Consider the following 16,358-nt stretch of genomic DNA (forward strand, 5'->3'; position numbering starts at 1 on the left):
TGATTTTTACTGCGTGATGTTTTGACAAAATGTGTCTTCCCGATCCCTCCTTTTTATTTTTAACTTACGAAGAGAACTGCCAGCACCCCCCACCCCCCCCCCCCCCCCCACCACCATCACCCACGCTCCCCACTCCCCACACACAACTGGCTTTTGGATTATTAGCTTAAGCCTTCTAAAAATATCCCTTTGACAGTATGAGCTCCTCACAAGCAGCAGCAGCCACATCTCAGACGTCCTGATGGCTTCATATTAGCTCCCCGGCGGCGGAGGCTCACCGTGTCGGTACAGCTTGTTCTCTTACACCACCTTGTTCAGCCACTAAGGAGAGCCGACTAGTCCAGAAATCCCCTAGCAACTCCATTCAGAGCCTTTTCTACATGGGTCATCGGGATAGCGCCGCCGCCGCCGCGGATATGTTAGCCAAGCCAGGCGTTGGAACGTGGGGTGTTTTTCTATTTTTTCCCCCCAGTTTGTTTACAGCAGGAGCGGATTTTTCCCATATGTAACTGGAAGCCCTTGTCATTGAACCGACAGCTGAAGAAGCACATGGGCTGTCAGTCAAGAGGCGCTTACATCATGCCATCACAGCACATCGAATATATTCCATACCGCGTCAAATCTAGTATAGTGCCGCTCACGCATTAAACATGGTCTATTTAACAACTGATTCTCCCCAGCCCCGGCACATTAGCTTTTAATTAATCTATACAGCAAGCAAATATTTATTATTCTTATTATAGGCATTCATGTAAATCTTGTAGATGCTAATAAATGCCTGAAATGGATTACATAGTTCACAGGTGGCTCACAAAATGGCTTCAATTATCTTTTCTTACACCCAATCGCTCTTGAAAGGTTGTTTTTTTTTGTGCACACAAATGCTCGCTAACTAGAGCGAGCGAGAGAGTGACAGTGTGAGAGAGAGAGAGAGAGAGAAGAGGGAAGGGGAGGCGAGCCAGAGATGGACAGAGCTGTGTGCCGTCCAACTGACCATTTTCATCCATCCTTCATTGTTGTCGTTCCCAAGGATGTTCAATTTTTCATCAGGCTTCTCATGCAGCCCATGTGAGGCCATTTTTTGACGGAAAGCCGCTGTAAATATACCAACACAAAGCCATTCCAGACACTCCAAAAGATCTCCGAAGCAACCCACCTTCATCCATACAAAGCTTGAATACTACACTTAATCGACTGGCCTCCCCATGTGTGTTGGCGTGTGGTGTGTGCGTGTGCGCACGTGTGTGTGTGTGTGTGTGTGTGTGTGTCACGGGGGGGATGATGAATTGACATATCGCCGGTGCTGTAATGTTGATCCAAGGCAGTGCAGTGCGGGGGCCTGTCTCACGGGACCAGTAACCTTATTGTTCCATGTCATCTCCTCCTCCTCCTTCTGTTGGAGGACCGCGCTGTCAACCTCTCCCCAAGGTCTCAGCACCAGGCAAACACCAGGGCAGCCCTCCTCTCCCCTCCCTATCCCCCCCCCCCTCCACTCCCCATATAATTGGATCATTTAGCATCGAGGCATCGACCTATTACGCCGATCCCGGGGTCAAAAGCAAATTTATTGCGTCGGAGTTGTCTGTCAAGGCGCGTGTGTGTGTGTGTGTGTGTGTGTGTTGTCGCGATGGACACGCACGCGCACAGGGGGCTGCCTCTGAAAGTGATTGAGATAGAGTGGGGTTAAATGATCCCCCCTCATCGTCGTGTCCAGTGCTGGATTTCACCTCGTATCTCCTCGTATGTACACACATTAGTATTGTGTTTTTTTGGGGGGGGGGGGGGGGGGGGTGTTTCGGTGTTGGGTTCACGGCCGCTGGCGGGGGACGTGGTGTGTGTGTGTGTGTGTGTGTTATCTCCCACTGCCGCCGCCGCCACCGTTGTAAAAGGAGACAGAGTGGGGCAGTGGATTGGGTGGGCGGACCCACGTCACCCACGACATCAGGTGGGCGGGGCACTCTACATTAACACCTGCCACGTGTGGGGGGAAGATGGCGGAAGTGACACGTCTTTTCCTCTGTGTGTGTGCGTGTGCGTGTGCGTGTGCGCGTGTGTGTGTGTGTGTGTGCTGTAACATCCTGCTCTATTTGTGTCCCCTTAATGAATTGCTCATTTGTATTGTTGTTTTTTTTTCCTCTCCTTTATCTCAGGAAGCCGCCACCTTCGCAAAGGAGCAAGGCTTCAAGGTGAGTTGACCCCCGCGATCGCTCGCTAAACAGCGGCGGAAAAAAAAAACAGCCCGTTTTATATTTTTTCCGCCTTTTTTTATTTTTTTTTCTGCTGATAATGAAGTTCTTTTTGGACAGTGATTGATGTGCTATTATACTCTCCAGGCCTTGCAGCAGTTGCTATGGAAACCTGGTAGTCGTCATGGTTTCTTTGTTCAGCCAGCACTCTGTTATGACGCACTCTGCTAGGTCTGCACACCAACATCGCCTACAGATGTTATTTATTGAATTTTTGAAAAGCCTCTTGGGAAGCTGAGAAGTTGGGCATGGTTTCAAGCCTTCCCCTGCAGGCTCGGTGAGCGTCAGGTTGCCTGGTTAAAAAAGCACGCTCATTAGCTCCATTGCTCTCTCTCGGAAGATGATGTGTGTGTTCTCTTTCAGGGCTACAAGCACCGTGGCAAAGTGTACAGCGTGCGCCGGCGGTCTTATGATAAACCAAATTACGGCCACCTGTGGTGTGAGATCATGTCACTTGGAAATGACGGGGAGCTTGTTAGTCCATGGAAAATAACCCCCCAATTCCCTATTTGTTTTCACATTTAGCTTCCCTCTTCCGCGGTGAATAAAGTGCCTCATTTGGTTATTTTATTTCTGTATTATTTGATATTTTCCCCCTGAAATGAAGCCATTGCCGCTTTTTAAAATATGTAATCAAAACCACAAAGAGACAAAAAAAAAAAGCCTTCTGTGCAATTCCTGTGGCGGTGGGCTTAGGTATTTTAAGTGTCGTCTCTATTTCAAAGGCAGAGCTGCCTTGAATATGGCTGTGCTCGGTGTGAATAATTGTCATCCAGAATCACTAACGGTGTGATCAACGTGACTAGAATAGAAAAGCGATCCTGATGGCAGTGACGGGTTTAAGCGAGGAGAGGAGATGAAGGCAGGCAGAGGAGCGGGGGAGTAGAGGGGAGGAGGGGTGGGGGGGGGGGGGGGATGGAGGGGGGAGGGGGAGGAGGAGGAGGAGCCCCCATCTCAAAAAATAAATAGAAAGGGCAAGGCACAGACTCCTCCAGTATTAACAATTCTCTGTCATTTTTGTATGTCAACTTGATTTGCCGGAACACTCACACACATGGCAAAAAAAAAAAAAAAATGGCATGGGATGAATATGATTTGTGTGCAGTATGTATGTTATTTCTGGACGCTCAGGCTTTAATTATTACCGCTTGTCCTAGGTGTTTGGTCCTGACGACCGCGTCGCCGTGGCCAGCCACTAACGAGATTGAAATAATGCCAATATGTATGTAAGCTGCTGTGCAAGTGTGAGAAGAGCTTCAGACGGGAGCCTAATCAGACCAATATGTTAGGCATAAAGTGTTCACACGGTGTCCTTCATGCAGTGGCTGTACCCCGCTCCTCGTTCACTCAATCTATTTTCTCCTCTTATAATGTGCCTTTATGCATGGTAGTCTGTTTTCGGCTCATTGGTTAATTGAGGTGAATAATGATATTCACCTATAAAAACAAATAGTACCGTTATAATTATTTGGTGTAATTGATTTACAAAGCCATTATTAATGCTTTTTAAACACTAACTAACAGGATGGTAGTGAATATAATAAGCATCATTTCAATTGCATCATTTCAGTCAAGCGAGTATTTAAAATTGGGGTTGGCTAATAGCCAAGTTACTTTTAGGACAAAGGAATTAACCCTTGTTTAATTGATTGTCAATAATTGCTTCATATGCATACCTAATGTAGAACTAACACAACATATTTCCCTTCGGTGATTAACAATGAGTGTAAGATATGATGTAAGATATGATTGATAAATTCTGAGATGCATGCATCTGCATATGTACAAACACGCGTGGGCAATCAACAGGAAATAAGGACCATTCCAAAATGCACATTTACACGCATCACATGGTCACTCACACGCCTCAACACGTACGCAGCCACAAAATACAACCGCTAAGAATCATACACTCTCTGTATTCGTCCGTAAGATGTGTTCTAAGGCAGCCGTTAGCCATCTGAGGGAACAAGAGAGAACCACAATGAATGGGTAATGAAGTTGGTACTGGTGTGAGTTGTAAACATACAGACAGACGGACGTCAAACAGCACCAGGCCCGACACTTGGAGAGGGACCGGGTCACAGTGAGCAACATGCAAAGTGCCTGCCTAGTTGAAATGTTCAACCCCCGGCTGAAATCGGAGCCCAGCAACGCCATGGTTGTGGTGTTTGGAACATAGCGCCACGCTGGTTGCGTCCTGTCCGAATGCCATCAGCGCCGTGAACCACCCCCCCCCCCCACAGAAACCTGCCATTTTTCTGGTATACATTTGTACTTTTCACCCCCAGCTGGTGGAAACACGCTGTAACCTGATTTGTGTTTGTTTTAGCGCGTCAGGCATTAGCTTCAGATTAATGAGCAAACACAGCACCAGGGTGAAAGTGATTGCCGTCAGCCGATAATGATTGGCGTGCAGTATAATTGTAGTCGTAGTAGTAGAATGGCACAGTTGTAAACCGAGGTACCCCCTGTGCGATTAACTGATTTGGAATTGTACATATTATTACATAATCAATTGCATATGTGCTCTGTGTATAAACTGTGCTCTAATGTTATCGTTTTCCTCCTTGGTGAATTATGCTGATTATGCGACAATATACAAGACAATATACCATTGGGCTTGGACATCACAACGTCACATCGCAGTGACCGCCTCCATTTGGGAATTATAGGAACATTGGAATGTTGGTTGTGATGTTATTTTTCGTTCATTGTTCGTAATTCATCGTGAAATTATTTGTCATTATGGGGAGAGATTACTCATGCGAGACATGGCAAAACAAAGTTATGACCCCGCTAACCTAGGTTATGGTCTAGTAACGTTGATTTAGGACTTTACAGTACGACAACTCTCTCGAGTCAGTATGGCAGAGCATCACCGGCAAAAAAAATCCCATGATGCATTCTGATGTACAAGCCCTTTATGCGATACTACATGATAACTTAATCAGAGCTACAATAACCGCAGCTCTCTATATGTTCTGTAGCCACAAAAAAGAAATAATTGATGGACTCATATTCTTTAGAAAAATCAGTGTATCCACATTCACACTAAGTAGCACCGACCGGCCAAAGAAATATCTGCAGAGCAGCAGTAATTGAATCTTTCCTGGCAGTGCTTCACAGACAGGCTGCACCATAGACGATCAATTTCTCTTTGGTCTCCAAAGAGTAATAGAATTTAACACCCTTATGAATCCTTCAGAGTTGATGGTTTGCTGATGCATATCTGATCAACTGCAGCACAATCGTGTCTTGCTTGTTGTCAGCAGTAAATCAAACCGTCTCACCGGCTCGCTTCATTTGTTGTGATTGAACTTCCATTTTTATTCAGATATTGTTTTGGCTTAGGAAGCCATCATGTACATTCAATGCTATACGTTCTTCTATCGTGTGTGTGTGTGTGTGTGTGTGTGTGTGTGTGTGTGTGTGTGTGTGTGTGTGTGTGTGTGTGTGTGTGTGTGTGTGTGTGTGTGTGTGTGTGTGTGTGTGTGTGTGTGTGTGTGTGGGCTCGTGCGGCGTGACATACTTAACAGTGGCGATGCTTAACCCCGCCTCACATCTCTCCCAGCAGAACCTTTTAGCTCCTAAACCTAAACACATTGGCCTTTTTCCTTTATGTCCCCCGACATAAAACCAACGGGTGCCAGCGCGCCCGGGTGTCCCGTGTGGTTTCGCGTCCTGGCGCGGTGGCGGCGGCGGTGCTTGTGGTTACATTCAGTCACAGTGACAAATTGCCTCTTTTTTTTTTTTTTCTTTCTTTCTTTCCCTGCCGCCATCGCCTGCTAACAGCCTCTGTATTAACCTCACCATTAGCACTTACTTAGAGTGTTACACCCTTTTCTCCCCCCCTGCCCAAGGTCTCGCCGGACCTCTTAGGGCTGATTAAAGGACGTTTGGGAAGCATTTAGAGGTGTTAAACCTCATCGGCTTGAGTGAGCCGGTGGGGGCCAGGAGCCGGGCGGCGCGGGAGCCTATCTCTCTGATTACTGCCACCGCCGCAGTATTTGCTCGGCCCCCGAAGGTTCTCCGGTGTCAGCCCCTCCCCCCGCCGCCGCTGCCGCCGCCCCCCCCCCCCCCCCCCCGGTGCCAGGAAGCGCCGTCGGGCCCCGGGGCTTCCGAGAGGCTGGCGGTGGCGCCGGGGTTGCGTCAGGAACTGTAAAGGTCCGGGGCGAAACAGGGGCGGATGAAGACTGCTCCACCTGCTCAGAGTACGTCGTGATGATGAGTTAATAATAAAGCAGCACTGACAGGTGTGGGAGGGTTTTTTTTTTTTCTTCTTCTCTCATCCTCGCTTCGTGATCAAAGGCAAAGCACTCCTGAGTGTTCTCTCCAGGCGAGGATCCATTCTGTGCAGATGCTGAGGAGAGATGGCCTGTTTCAGGCGGGGGTGGGAGGGAGCGATACAGACACCATCCACCACCATCCAGCACACACATACACACACACACACACACACAAATGCACGAGCGCACAAATTCACGCGCGCCAAAACACGTTAGCCGACCACGCTGTGGTATCTTCACAGATTTGCATCTCTCTCTCTCTAGGAAAAAAAAAAAAAAGGACATTCCTGCAGCTCTCTTCAAAATATCCGACAACTGTGTCCAAGTACCCTTGATCACGACTACTGATCTCCTCGATGAAAAGATAGTTTTAAGCGGGATCTATCTTCCTTCACACATTACCCTTGCCAATACAGGAGGACAAAATTCTCTCATGATGCTTAATTGACTCCCCAGACTCACTCCACGGTCTCGTGGGGTGCAGCGTGCAGACTCTCTCACCGCGTCCTCGTGTGCTTACAGACGGAGGACGTTGCCCAGATTGCCAGGGACTGCCAGAACCTGCCCAAGCAGAACGAGAAGAGGCGACGACTGGTGGTCTTCACCCAGGGCAAGGACGACACCGTGGCCACTGTCGGTAGGCTCTCACCGCCCTCACGCCTTCTTGTTTTTGTGTTGTTTTGCCTACTTTGCACTATACAGTCCATTATACAGACCATTTTGCATGATTTAGAATTTAGAATTTATCATTTATTTATTGTAAATATTACTTATCTTATTTTATTTACCAATTTTATATTATACCAAATGCACCGCGGGTCAGAGACAAACTTAATTTCGGTTCGTCTATTTAGTACAGGTTTTGTTGTAACTGACAATAAAGCTGACTTTGACTTTGACTTCCTCGCCCCAGCCATTCACAGGCTCGGTGCGATAATGCAGAACTTAAGGTCCTCACATATGCAAATCCCCCTCCACCACCACCACCACCACCACCCTTTAAACCCCCCACCCGTCATCCCCACGTCTAACATCTTTATCTATCTCTTAAAACTCCCGTCGTAGCATCACAGGCCGTTGTCAGAGACATGATAGATTGCTTACTGAAGGGAACTGAGTAGCATCTGTAATTTCTTTGAAGTTAACCTCTCACTATTGACGCCAGATGTTAAACAAAGAGGGGGGAAAAAAGAGACCCGTAGCGCTCGCACTGCATTTGGTCATTTCAGAGCATAAAAGTGGTGCGGAGGATGTAAGGGGAGCAGGCATTGATTTGTGAAGTACGTCCAACATCGTCTTGGACGGCTTCCAGAACGGTCCTCAGCAAAAAAAAAATTCAATGCACCAACTCGTACTTCCTGCCCTTTCTTCCTCCTCTCTCCGAACTGTCGGGCGCCGGTGACCTTGGGAAGAAGGTTGCAGGCGCGGCCCCTCCAGCTAATCCAATCTGTGCGCAAAGGGCATTTTAGTTAGTGGACATTAAGGAGGCAGAGTGTCGCCGCGATCAAGCCGGGCGCGCAGGGGTGAGCTGCATGGCTAAGGAGGCACTGGTTTCTGATTACTGGCTGGGAGCGCTCGCTATTGTCTGGGAGAGGTTTTTTTTCTGCTCATTGCCCTCGTTTAGTTGGGACTAGTGTGTTTGTGTGTGTGTGTTGGGGGCGGGGGGGGGGGGGGGGGTGTGTTTGTGGTAGGGGGGTTGGGCTGGAGGGGTGGAGGGGTGGTCTTCACCTTGGGTCACTGCTGGATCTTCCAGCCCTTCCAGATTTCCTACTTCTCCGGGGAATACACAACGCTGACGCGCGTTCAAGACGAGCGTTGGCGTTCGTACACTGACGTTGACGTTTCCATTGCCAACGACGGAGTCAATATTGTGCGACTACGAAAAGTAAATAATGTGGCGGTATTTGGACAGTCATCATAGCATGCTAATAAAGCTGTGTCTCATGCAGAAAATAGCAACCATTCCTGCCTTGCCTCCACGCTCAACCACAAAATAAAACAAGTTCAATTTTGTAAATCGGTCTCTTGGGGGAAATGTTGCATTTATCCTGATACTAAAAAGTGCCAGACTTTTTAGTATCAGGGTTTGGAGGAAATCCTTTAAGTGGAATTTGTGAAGTCTTCCACTTAACCCCCCCCCCAACCCCGCCCCCCCCTCCCCGGACCAAACTGAAGTCATCCATTGTGTCTCTTAGTGATGGATAATGGCTGGCTGCCTCCCTCATCGCTCCTGCATGGAGACAGAGCCGCACACCGCCGTGAACTTTATATAAAATACATGATGAATGCGGGCGGGATGAAAGACGATGGGTTTCTGATGTCAGCTACAAAGGCAAACATGATAAATGTCATTGAATGCGCGATCATTCGGGGGACGGCTCCGTTACAGTGGTAGGTGCGGCGGAAAATCGGTGTCTGTGAACATTGTTATTCACGCCAGCCAAATAAATGTCAACACACAAAAAAGAGAATTAAAGATTTTCATTTCCCAGAGGCGGCGCTCTAATAAACTTGATCTCTCATTTTGTTTGCAATTTGTCCCCCTGTCAGGATTTGATCATTCGCCAGCCTCGGCATGTCGCGTTAAGCCATTTCATAGTGATTAAGGGCGGGAGAATGCCTTCCCCCGTGGTGTAATTCGCCTTAAAAAAAGAGATGTCAATTTGTTATTGTTATCTTTTTTTTTTTTTTACCCGCCCTTGGTTTGCAGACTCAACTGCTTTTTCATCACTGCTTCAAATGGGGCTTCGTTTTTCCTCTCTTTTTTTATATAAAGGAGCACTGAGCAAAAAAAGGGGGGAAGTGGCTCTTTATCGGGCCGCTACTGACGCTGCTGAACTACACCGTTTTTTTTGTGCTTATATCCCCATTATAGCGCTAATTAAGATCATTGTGCCCTGAACCTTGAACAGCAAGGAGATCTAATAAATTATCATTGGGCTGGGTTTGGCGGTGCTAATCGCTGATAAGGACTTGATGAAGCCAGGAGCCGGCCCCTACCGCGGGGCTGAGGGGCCCCTCAGGAGACAAGAAAAAGCGGGGGTTGATTTTCCTCTGGGTGATTTAAATTCTGTTAGGAAGTGGAGCTTTACACAACAATGACCCGAGTTAATCACCTGTTGGAAGGAACAACAATGGAGAATATCAGATAAGGGCAGTGTTTTCCTATCCAGGCGGAGGTTATCGTGTTTAATATTTACGTCAGTTAAACTCAATTACCGATATCGTTCTGCGATTCGAAATCTGGTGTTTATCGTAATCTTGTCACTTAAAGATATACGTTGGGTAGAGAGGGGGGAGATCTTCTGAAGGGAGAATAGACTTGTTTCTGTTGTATCTTTAAAAAAAAAAAAGCATGGAATCAATTAACGGCTAACTACTGAACGTGACCTCTCGCTTGTGCTTGGCACCTCATGTTAATGTTTTCTCTCAACCCTCGATAAAGGACGCTGGTTTGTGATGATCCTTTGCCTGTGGTTACAGTAATTGCAGGCATACGTTTATATTCTTAAAAAAAAAAAAATGTATAACTCAATTGTGAACAACGATGCTGCCTATGATAAGGAAACAGATTGAATGTCGACTGGCACGTTTGCCAAGAAAGTGGTAATGCTGCTTTTTCCTGTTCGAGACGGAATCTGGCCCAAGCACAGGAGGAAGTGTTCCAAGAAGAAGTGAGCCTGGGCGAGTTGTTTTCCCCTCCGTCGGCATGTCGTATGTAAACTCTTCCGCGTTCTTTTCAGACATGCCGATGGGGCGAATTCCCACTGAGGCACGCAGGCCACGATTTATGACTTGTTTAATTGCTGGATTTATCAGCGTCATAAAATGGTATGTCGTGTGTGGTTGATTTTTATATTTTACAACCTGCCAACCATTCCCCCTACCTACTATCTGTCAAAACCACGTTGGCCCTAATCAGATAAGTACAACGTGAGCCGTGTAATGATTTTACAGTCAAAACAAGACATTAAGCGGTCACTTTCCGAATGCGGTTACCTCGATTTGCATCACATTTCTTATGGGAGAGTTTTCTATGCTATTAAGGGGCCGTGTCTGTATCATTAAAGAACAATGTTTAATAATGAAGGGCTTCGCTTGCTACTGATATTCAAATAGTCGCGTGTTGCTGCAAAGTCTTGTGTTTAATTACTGCCATTCAAGGGTTTATAATGAAGGAGTTCTGAAGAGGGGAATTAACCAAAGCACACAATTGCATCTTAATCATGGGAAATATTGGAATGAGTTGTTTTTGAGTCTATTACAGGTTACTTACAACGCTTACAGTTCTGCACTGTATGCTTCCAACGTTCACTCTAGGGCCTAACGGCCCTTTTTATGAATCAATGGCCTTTTGTTGTGGTTTTCACTGCATTTTATTACTCGGCAAAGAGAACCCACCAGAAGCCTTTACCGACTACAAGTAACGACATCGCCCCTGATGTTTTCAGGCCGGTTACAAGCCAATAACAACAGGGACACAGTGTTTTCTGTCGTACATTCAACTTTTGCCAAAGAGCTCTTTGTTCCACCCGGCGAAGGGGAACTGGCTGAAGGGGAACCTAAGATAACATGGCATTTCAGTTCCAGTCAAGTCCTCAAAAAAATACCAAAAAAAAAAAAACGGTAACTAACGTGAACTTTTCCCGACGGGCGGCGATGACTCAGTGGGGAAAGCATCACGGGTAATTGTTCCAGGCTCCGAGGGATGGACTCGCAGGGTGTAATCGACCCACGCAACAGGTCGACGTTGGGCTAGCCTCCGCGGCGGCCTTGTAAAGTCCCACACAGAGCTGGGGCGCCCCGACGCCGTTTCATCGCCTCTGCGCTCCGTCCCTTTGAATGTCCACATTGTGTCGCAGCAGCGGCGTTACATCCACGTGAACGCGGCGCGGCGTGTATACCACCCACCCTGAACAAACCGCTCATTGTGTTCAGCCCAGTCAATATACATACGTTTACCACACACACACACACACACACACACACACAATCATTCACCAGAAGTGTTCGGTGCATAATGAACATCAGATGCCCTGCCGCCACCAGCTGATTCCCTGTGATAATCAGCCCCACCCCACCCCCCCCCCCCCCGCGCCCTGGCTTCTTTATTTCCATGGCGACTGGTGGTTGTGAGGCCAATGACTCTTCACATGGTGCTAGGGCTTTGAGTCTCTTAAAGGCGCGGCCATTGTCAAACTTGGGTTTATCGACGGGGTACATCGCCGTGCACATGTGACGATGAGCGGTCGGCGTATTAGCGCGCCATTATCTTCAGCATTAATTAAGTTGGAGATACCAGCAATTAACTTGATTCCGAACAGAGCTCAGACTATTGAAATGTGAATCTTTATAATCTTAGACAATCAGCCGCTTCCCCTGAAAGAGGAGGAGCGCGTCCTTAAATGAAACAGCGTTGTCCTTGGTTTCAGCATTACCTCTTTGGGAGGCGCGGGAGAACCACATTAAGACGCCGTCATTAGTGGCTTTGAATAAAGTCACATTCTTCAATAAAAAAACGTGCACGCGCCGACATGTTTACACCTCCTCCAGTGCTCCGTCCCTCACCCCGGTTTGGGTCTTTACCGTTCCACAGGTGTCGGGCGATATTGCCCTGGCTCCACCGTTGCGCCAATTAGCGGCGTGGAGCCGGCTCACGGAAAAAAAGTTATCAAATTGATAAGGCGGGAAAGAAACCTCTACGGTGCACACAAAAAAACAGGGGCGGGAAACACGCCGGGGGTCGGCGGGTCGGTCTCATTAAACGACTTTGTTCGTAGTCGTTTTTTGAAGATACATTTTTTTGCTCGCTCTTGTCTGCTTAAAGCCAGCGCCCCGGTCATCCGCTGCCAGAGGTCTGTCAGTCCCCTCCTGCCCCTTTCATCCACCACTCCGCTTTCTGTCTCCCGCACCTTCCCTCAAGGTTCACGACAGCACCAGAAGCCCTCGGCCCGTTTGAAGATTGTGCGTGCGTGTGTGTGTGTGTGTGTGTGTGTGTGTGTGTGTGTGTGTGTGTGTGTGTGTGTGTGTGTGTGTGTGTGTGTGTGTGTGTGTGTGTGTGTGTGTGTGTGTGTGTGTGTGTGTGTGGTTTACATTGCTCTGACATAAGTTGCTGATTTAATGTCATTCTACACCTCGAGACTTTGTCATCTGGTAGATTTGTTTATTTTCTGCCTTTTTCTTTCTTTTTCTCTCTCTCTCTCTCTCTCTCTCTCTCTCTCGTTCTCTCGAAGTGCCTTTTGAAGTGCACGTGCTACTGATCACTCAGGCAATTTAATCCATTGAAGATGAGGATCAATCACTTAAAATAGGATGCACTTTGAAATCGAACAATGTCACTTTTCTGGCATTGTTGCCTGAATCCTCCTCCTCCTGAATCCTCCTCCGCCCATGCTGTATCAATTATCTTAAGGTTGGTAGATGTGTGGGCCGTGTAATTAATACACGGCCTACACATCTTGATATTGACGTCCACTTTTGTGCATACACTTTTCTGTTGATTGTAACAAACACGCGAGGTGCTTCAACAGGGCAACGCTTACGGGCTCAAACAAACTGTTTGTTTGAGTGTTTGTTTGTTTGTGTTTGTGTTCTCTGGGCTATTTTTGACACCTAGGTGTTTCATTAACACATTTGTTTCATGTCGGATGGGAAAGCGTATTGAATTGAATATGGTTTTAACTACTGTGGGTTCCCCGCGTCGCCCGTGCACTTGGAGAGCTCAATCTTGTCGAAAGGCAACTTTCCAATAGCACATCCAACCGGACACTCAGTATCATCGTGTGAAAATGCTTGTTTAGAATAAATGGACGAATGCTAGTCAGGTTCTAAAAAATGTATTGCCTGCATGTTAATGCGCACAATGAAGTGTTTGCAGTAGTCTACTTCCTGGTAGCAGCCACAAACCTTGTCTGTGTCTCCTGATTTAATGGAGAAACACATGACCTTTTAACTAAAGGAAAGTTACCCGACAAATTACAATGTAACCACGCAGACAGGGAGCGTGAATAATTTAACGCGCCGAGGCAAAGATAGCAATGAGTTTAATAAACGCTCTCCTCTGTTCCCTACCACAGGTGACAAGGTGACCACGTTTCCTGTTGTGGACATTGACCAGAGCGCCATCGTGGACACAAATGGCGCCGGCGATGCCTTTGTGGGAGGTGAAGTTTGACCCAAAACGCACACAAACAATTCCCTCTGCAATACGTCCCCCAATTAACCTCTGATGGAGAGCGTCTATGCGTGACTGTGTCCGTCTCTCCTTCACATTAAAGTGACTTTTATTCTTTTTGTTTTCCCCTCAATCTCTACCCACCAATTATTGTACCACATTCACAATCCCAAGCCTATTAGCCACATGCTAAACTTGTGAGTTAGCCGACTACTAATCTTGGAACCAGCAGTCTTACTATGTTAAAGCAGAACTTCTTGTGTGGGGAGAAGGGCAGGGGGAAGGGGGGGGGGGCGGGGGGGGAAAGGGGGGGGGGGGGGGGGGGGGGAAGGGGGGCAGCCTGGGCTGAAAACCAAAAACTGCAAGGGGCGAAGTTTTGCCTTGTGTTGTTACAGAAATATTAGACAGAATTTTAATAATTGGGTTTCTACTGTGGCCAGTCTACAAGGTGTTGATTGAAACCTTTAGCCATCCTTTTTAACAGTTAACTACTGCTGGCCAAGTTTGTGTTTACCAATTACTCGCACTTACAGAACCCCGCCCATCCAGCAACGCGATTGGTCGAAAAAAAACCAAATACGAAGCGAAAGATAGTGAAACGCCTCCGTTCACCCAGATTACATATTCGAGCACGTCTGAGAATCTCATTAATCCTTGAGTTTCTGATTTGTGTGACCCGCCCACAACCGAACCCATAGAACTGTAGCGTTTACCATGCCGCACCATCTCCTCCATCCCCTCGCAGGCTTCCTGTCCCAGCTGGTGATGGAGAGCCCGCTGGAGGAGTGCATCCGGGCGGGGCACTACGCGGCAAACGTCATCATCCAACGGGTCGGCTGCACCTTCCCGGAGAAACCAGACTTCCATTGATGTCCACGAGCGCAACTGTTTTGGGCGTTTTCAGCTGATGAATAGTTTATGCTCAGGTTGTTTCCGTTTTCATTTTGCGTCACAGCGATGCCGTGGGACTAACAGTTGGCCTCGAGACCTTGAATGTGCAGACCGTTACTTCAGTTCGCAGCTCAATAGATGCAATTGATGACCGTTTATTAACTTGTTGACGTAGTATGTTTGCCTGTTCTCACTGTTTCTCGGCTCTCGTGCCCCCGGCGCTAAAGCGGGCCGCGCCGCTATCTCTAACAACCATCCAACTGGAGCCAAATAATTCTGACGATATTTTGGTTTTCTAATGCAAATAAAACAATATATAACCATATATAATAGTTATACTAATCATTTTAAGTCTTAACCCCACCATGATTAAAGTAACTTATTGAAAAGTGCTCTAGTATTTTACTTTTGAAAAGTTTTGCATTAAATAAATATTTCTTTGCAAATATCCGAGTGCCAGAAACTGAATCAATTTTGCCAATACACTGGGCGTCTGTTTCTTCCTTATCTCCTGTTTTCAAATATTAACCACTTCATCCATACTAATGAGCTTCAGTTCTGTCCAAAATAATGGGACAGCTTAACCCGGCTATTGCCAGAACATGGTCTCTCTCTCTCTCTCTCTCTCTCTCTCTCTCTCTCTCTCTCTCTCTTCAAAAAAGCTTTATTGGCATGGGAAACAAACATTTACATTGCCAAAGAAGGTGAAATGCAAGCCAAAAAATATATATGAACTCTCTCCCCCACCCACCCCCCACCCCCCACCTAACTGGACCCCCAACCGGACACTGGCCAGCGCCTGGGTCTCTGTTACAAGGGTATAGAAAGTGGGTGGGGGAGGGTTTTCTTCTCAGGGGATTAGGTGGTGGTCGGGAGGGGTGGGGGCTGGGGTTCTTCATGGCAATCATCAGGAGGGGGGTGGGGGGAGGGTGGGGGGGTGAAAATTAGGGTGATCCTTCGTACCCAGCAGGGCTGTCGCTGGGGGTGGGAGGGGGGTAAAGAAAGATCAGAGAGGGGGGAGAGAAAGGGGCCCGTCCCACCGAGTGTGGGCCAACACAAGTGCCGTGGCTCTAAAGAAAGTTTAGCGCCCTTGTGTCCCTCCTCATGGTGTGTATGTGTAAAGCACTAGGGGATAACATGCTATATTTCCCATAGTTTTTTTTTTTATTATTAACGGTATGGTTAACATTTTAGGATAGATAATCCCCCCCCCCAGTATGAGAACTACCTTTCTCTTTGTAATAGGGGCATTAATTATGCATATATGCTAAACAGGGGCATCTGGGTGAAAACATTCTACAGCCAAAATTGTATTAACAACTTTGAGAAACTTTTGTTCATCACCATTTTTAAGGTTTCACACAGATGCGCTTTGAAAAGGACCACATTTCTGATTGGGCGAGATCACACTCCGTGGCAGCTGGTTCATTTGATTCTCAAGATGACAGATGGCAAAACACAAACACAAAAAGAGGCAGCCATGATTAAGTAATGAGAATGGCTGCCACAATAAGGAAAACGCAAAGCATATTTCTCACTTTGTTTTTTAAAGTAAACAACAAACCCTTGTTTTGAATTAAATTTACAGCTGTTAAAACGTTAACCCCTTTATCGCCAGGATAAAGTACATTTCTTCTCATGTATCATCAGATAGCATGATATTGTCCGTTTTAAGAACGCAGGGGCCATTTACAGCCCACAACTCTGCATTTGAATAGCCCTACGACTCCTCTCATATTCGCCTTTCACTCGTCTTCT

General features: G+C 47.1%; 1 protein-coding gene across 1 annotated transcript in view; it reads left to right on the plus strand.

Moving 5' to 3' along the window:
* The window catches only part of LOC311366766 (adenosine kinase-like), a gene marked incomplete at its 5' end in the record, with an annotated part of 46,377 nt that extends 31,341 nt beyond the window's left edge, over positions 1–15,036 (plus strand). The window contains 4 exons of the mRNA XM_084485553.1: positions 2,151–2,186; positions 7,058–7,172; positions 13,612–13,698; positions 14,455–15,036. Coding sequence (XP_084341679.1) covers positions 2,151–2,186; positions 7,058–7,172; positions 13,612–13,698; positions 14,455–14,579 — 363 coding nt within the window. The 3' untranslated portion in view covers positions 14,580–15,036. The remainder of the gene's footprint in view (positions 1–2,150; positions 2,187–7,057; positions 7,173–13,611; positions 13,699–14,454) is intronic.
* Positions 15,037–16,358: the final 1,322 nt, after the last annotated feature.

The sequence above is a fragment of the Micromesistius poutassou genome (assembly GCF_964030765.1).
Source record: "Micromesistius poutassou genome assembly, chromosome: 21".
NCBI lineage: Eukaryota > Metazoa > Chordata > Actinopteri > Gadiformes > Gadidae > Micromesistius > Micromesistius poutassou.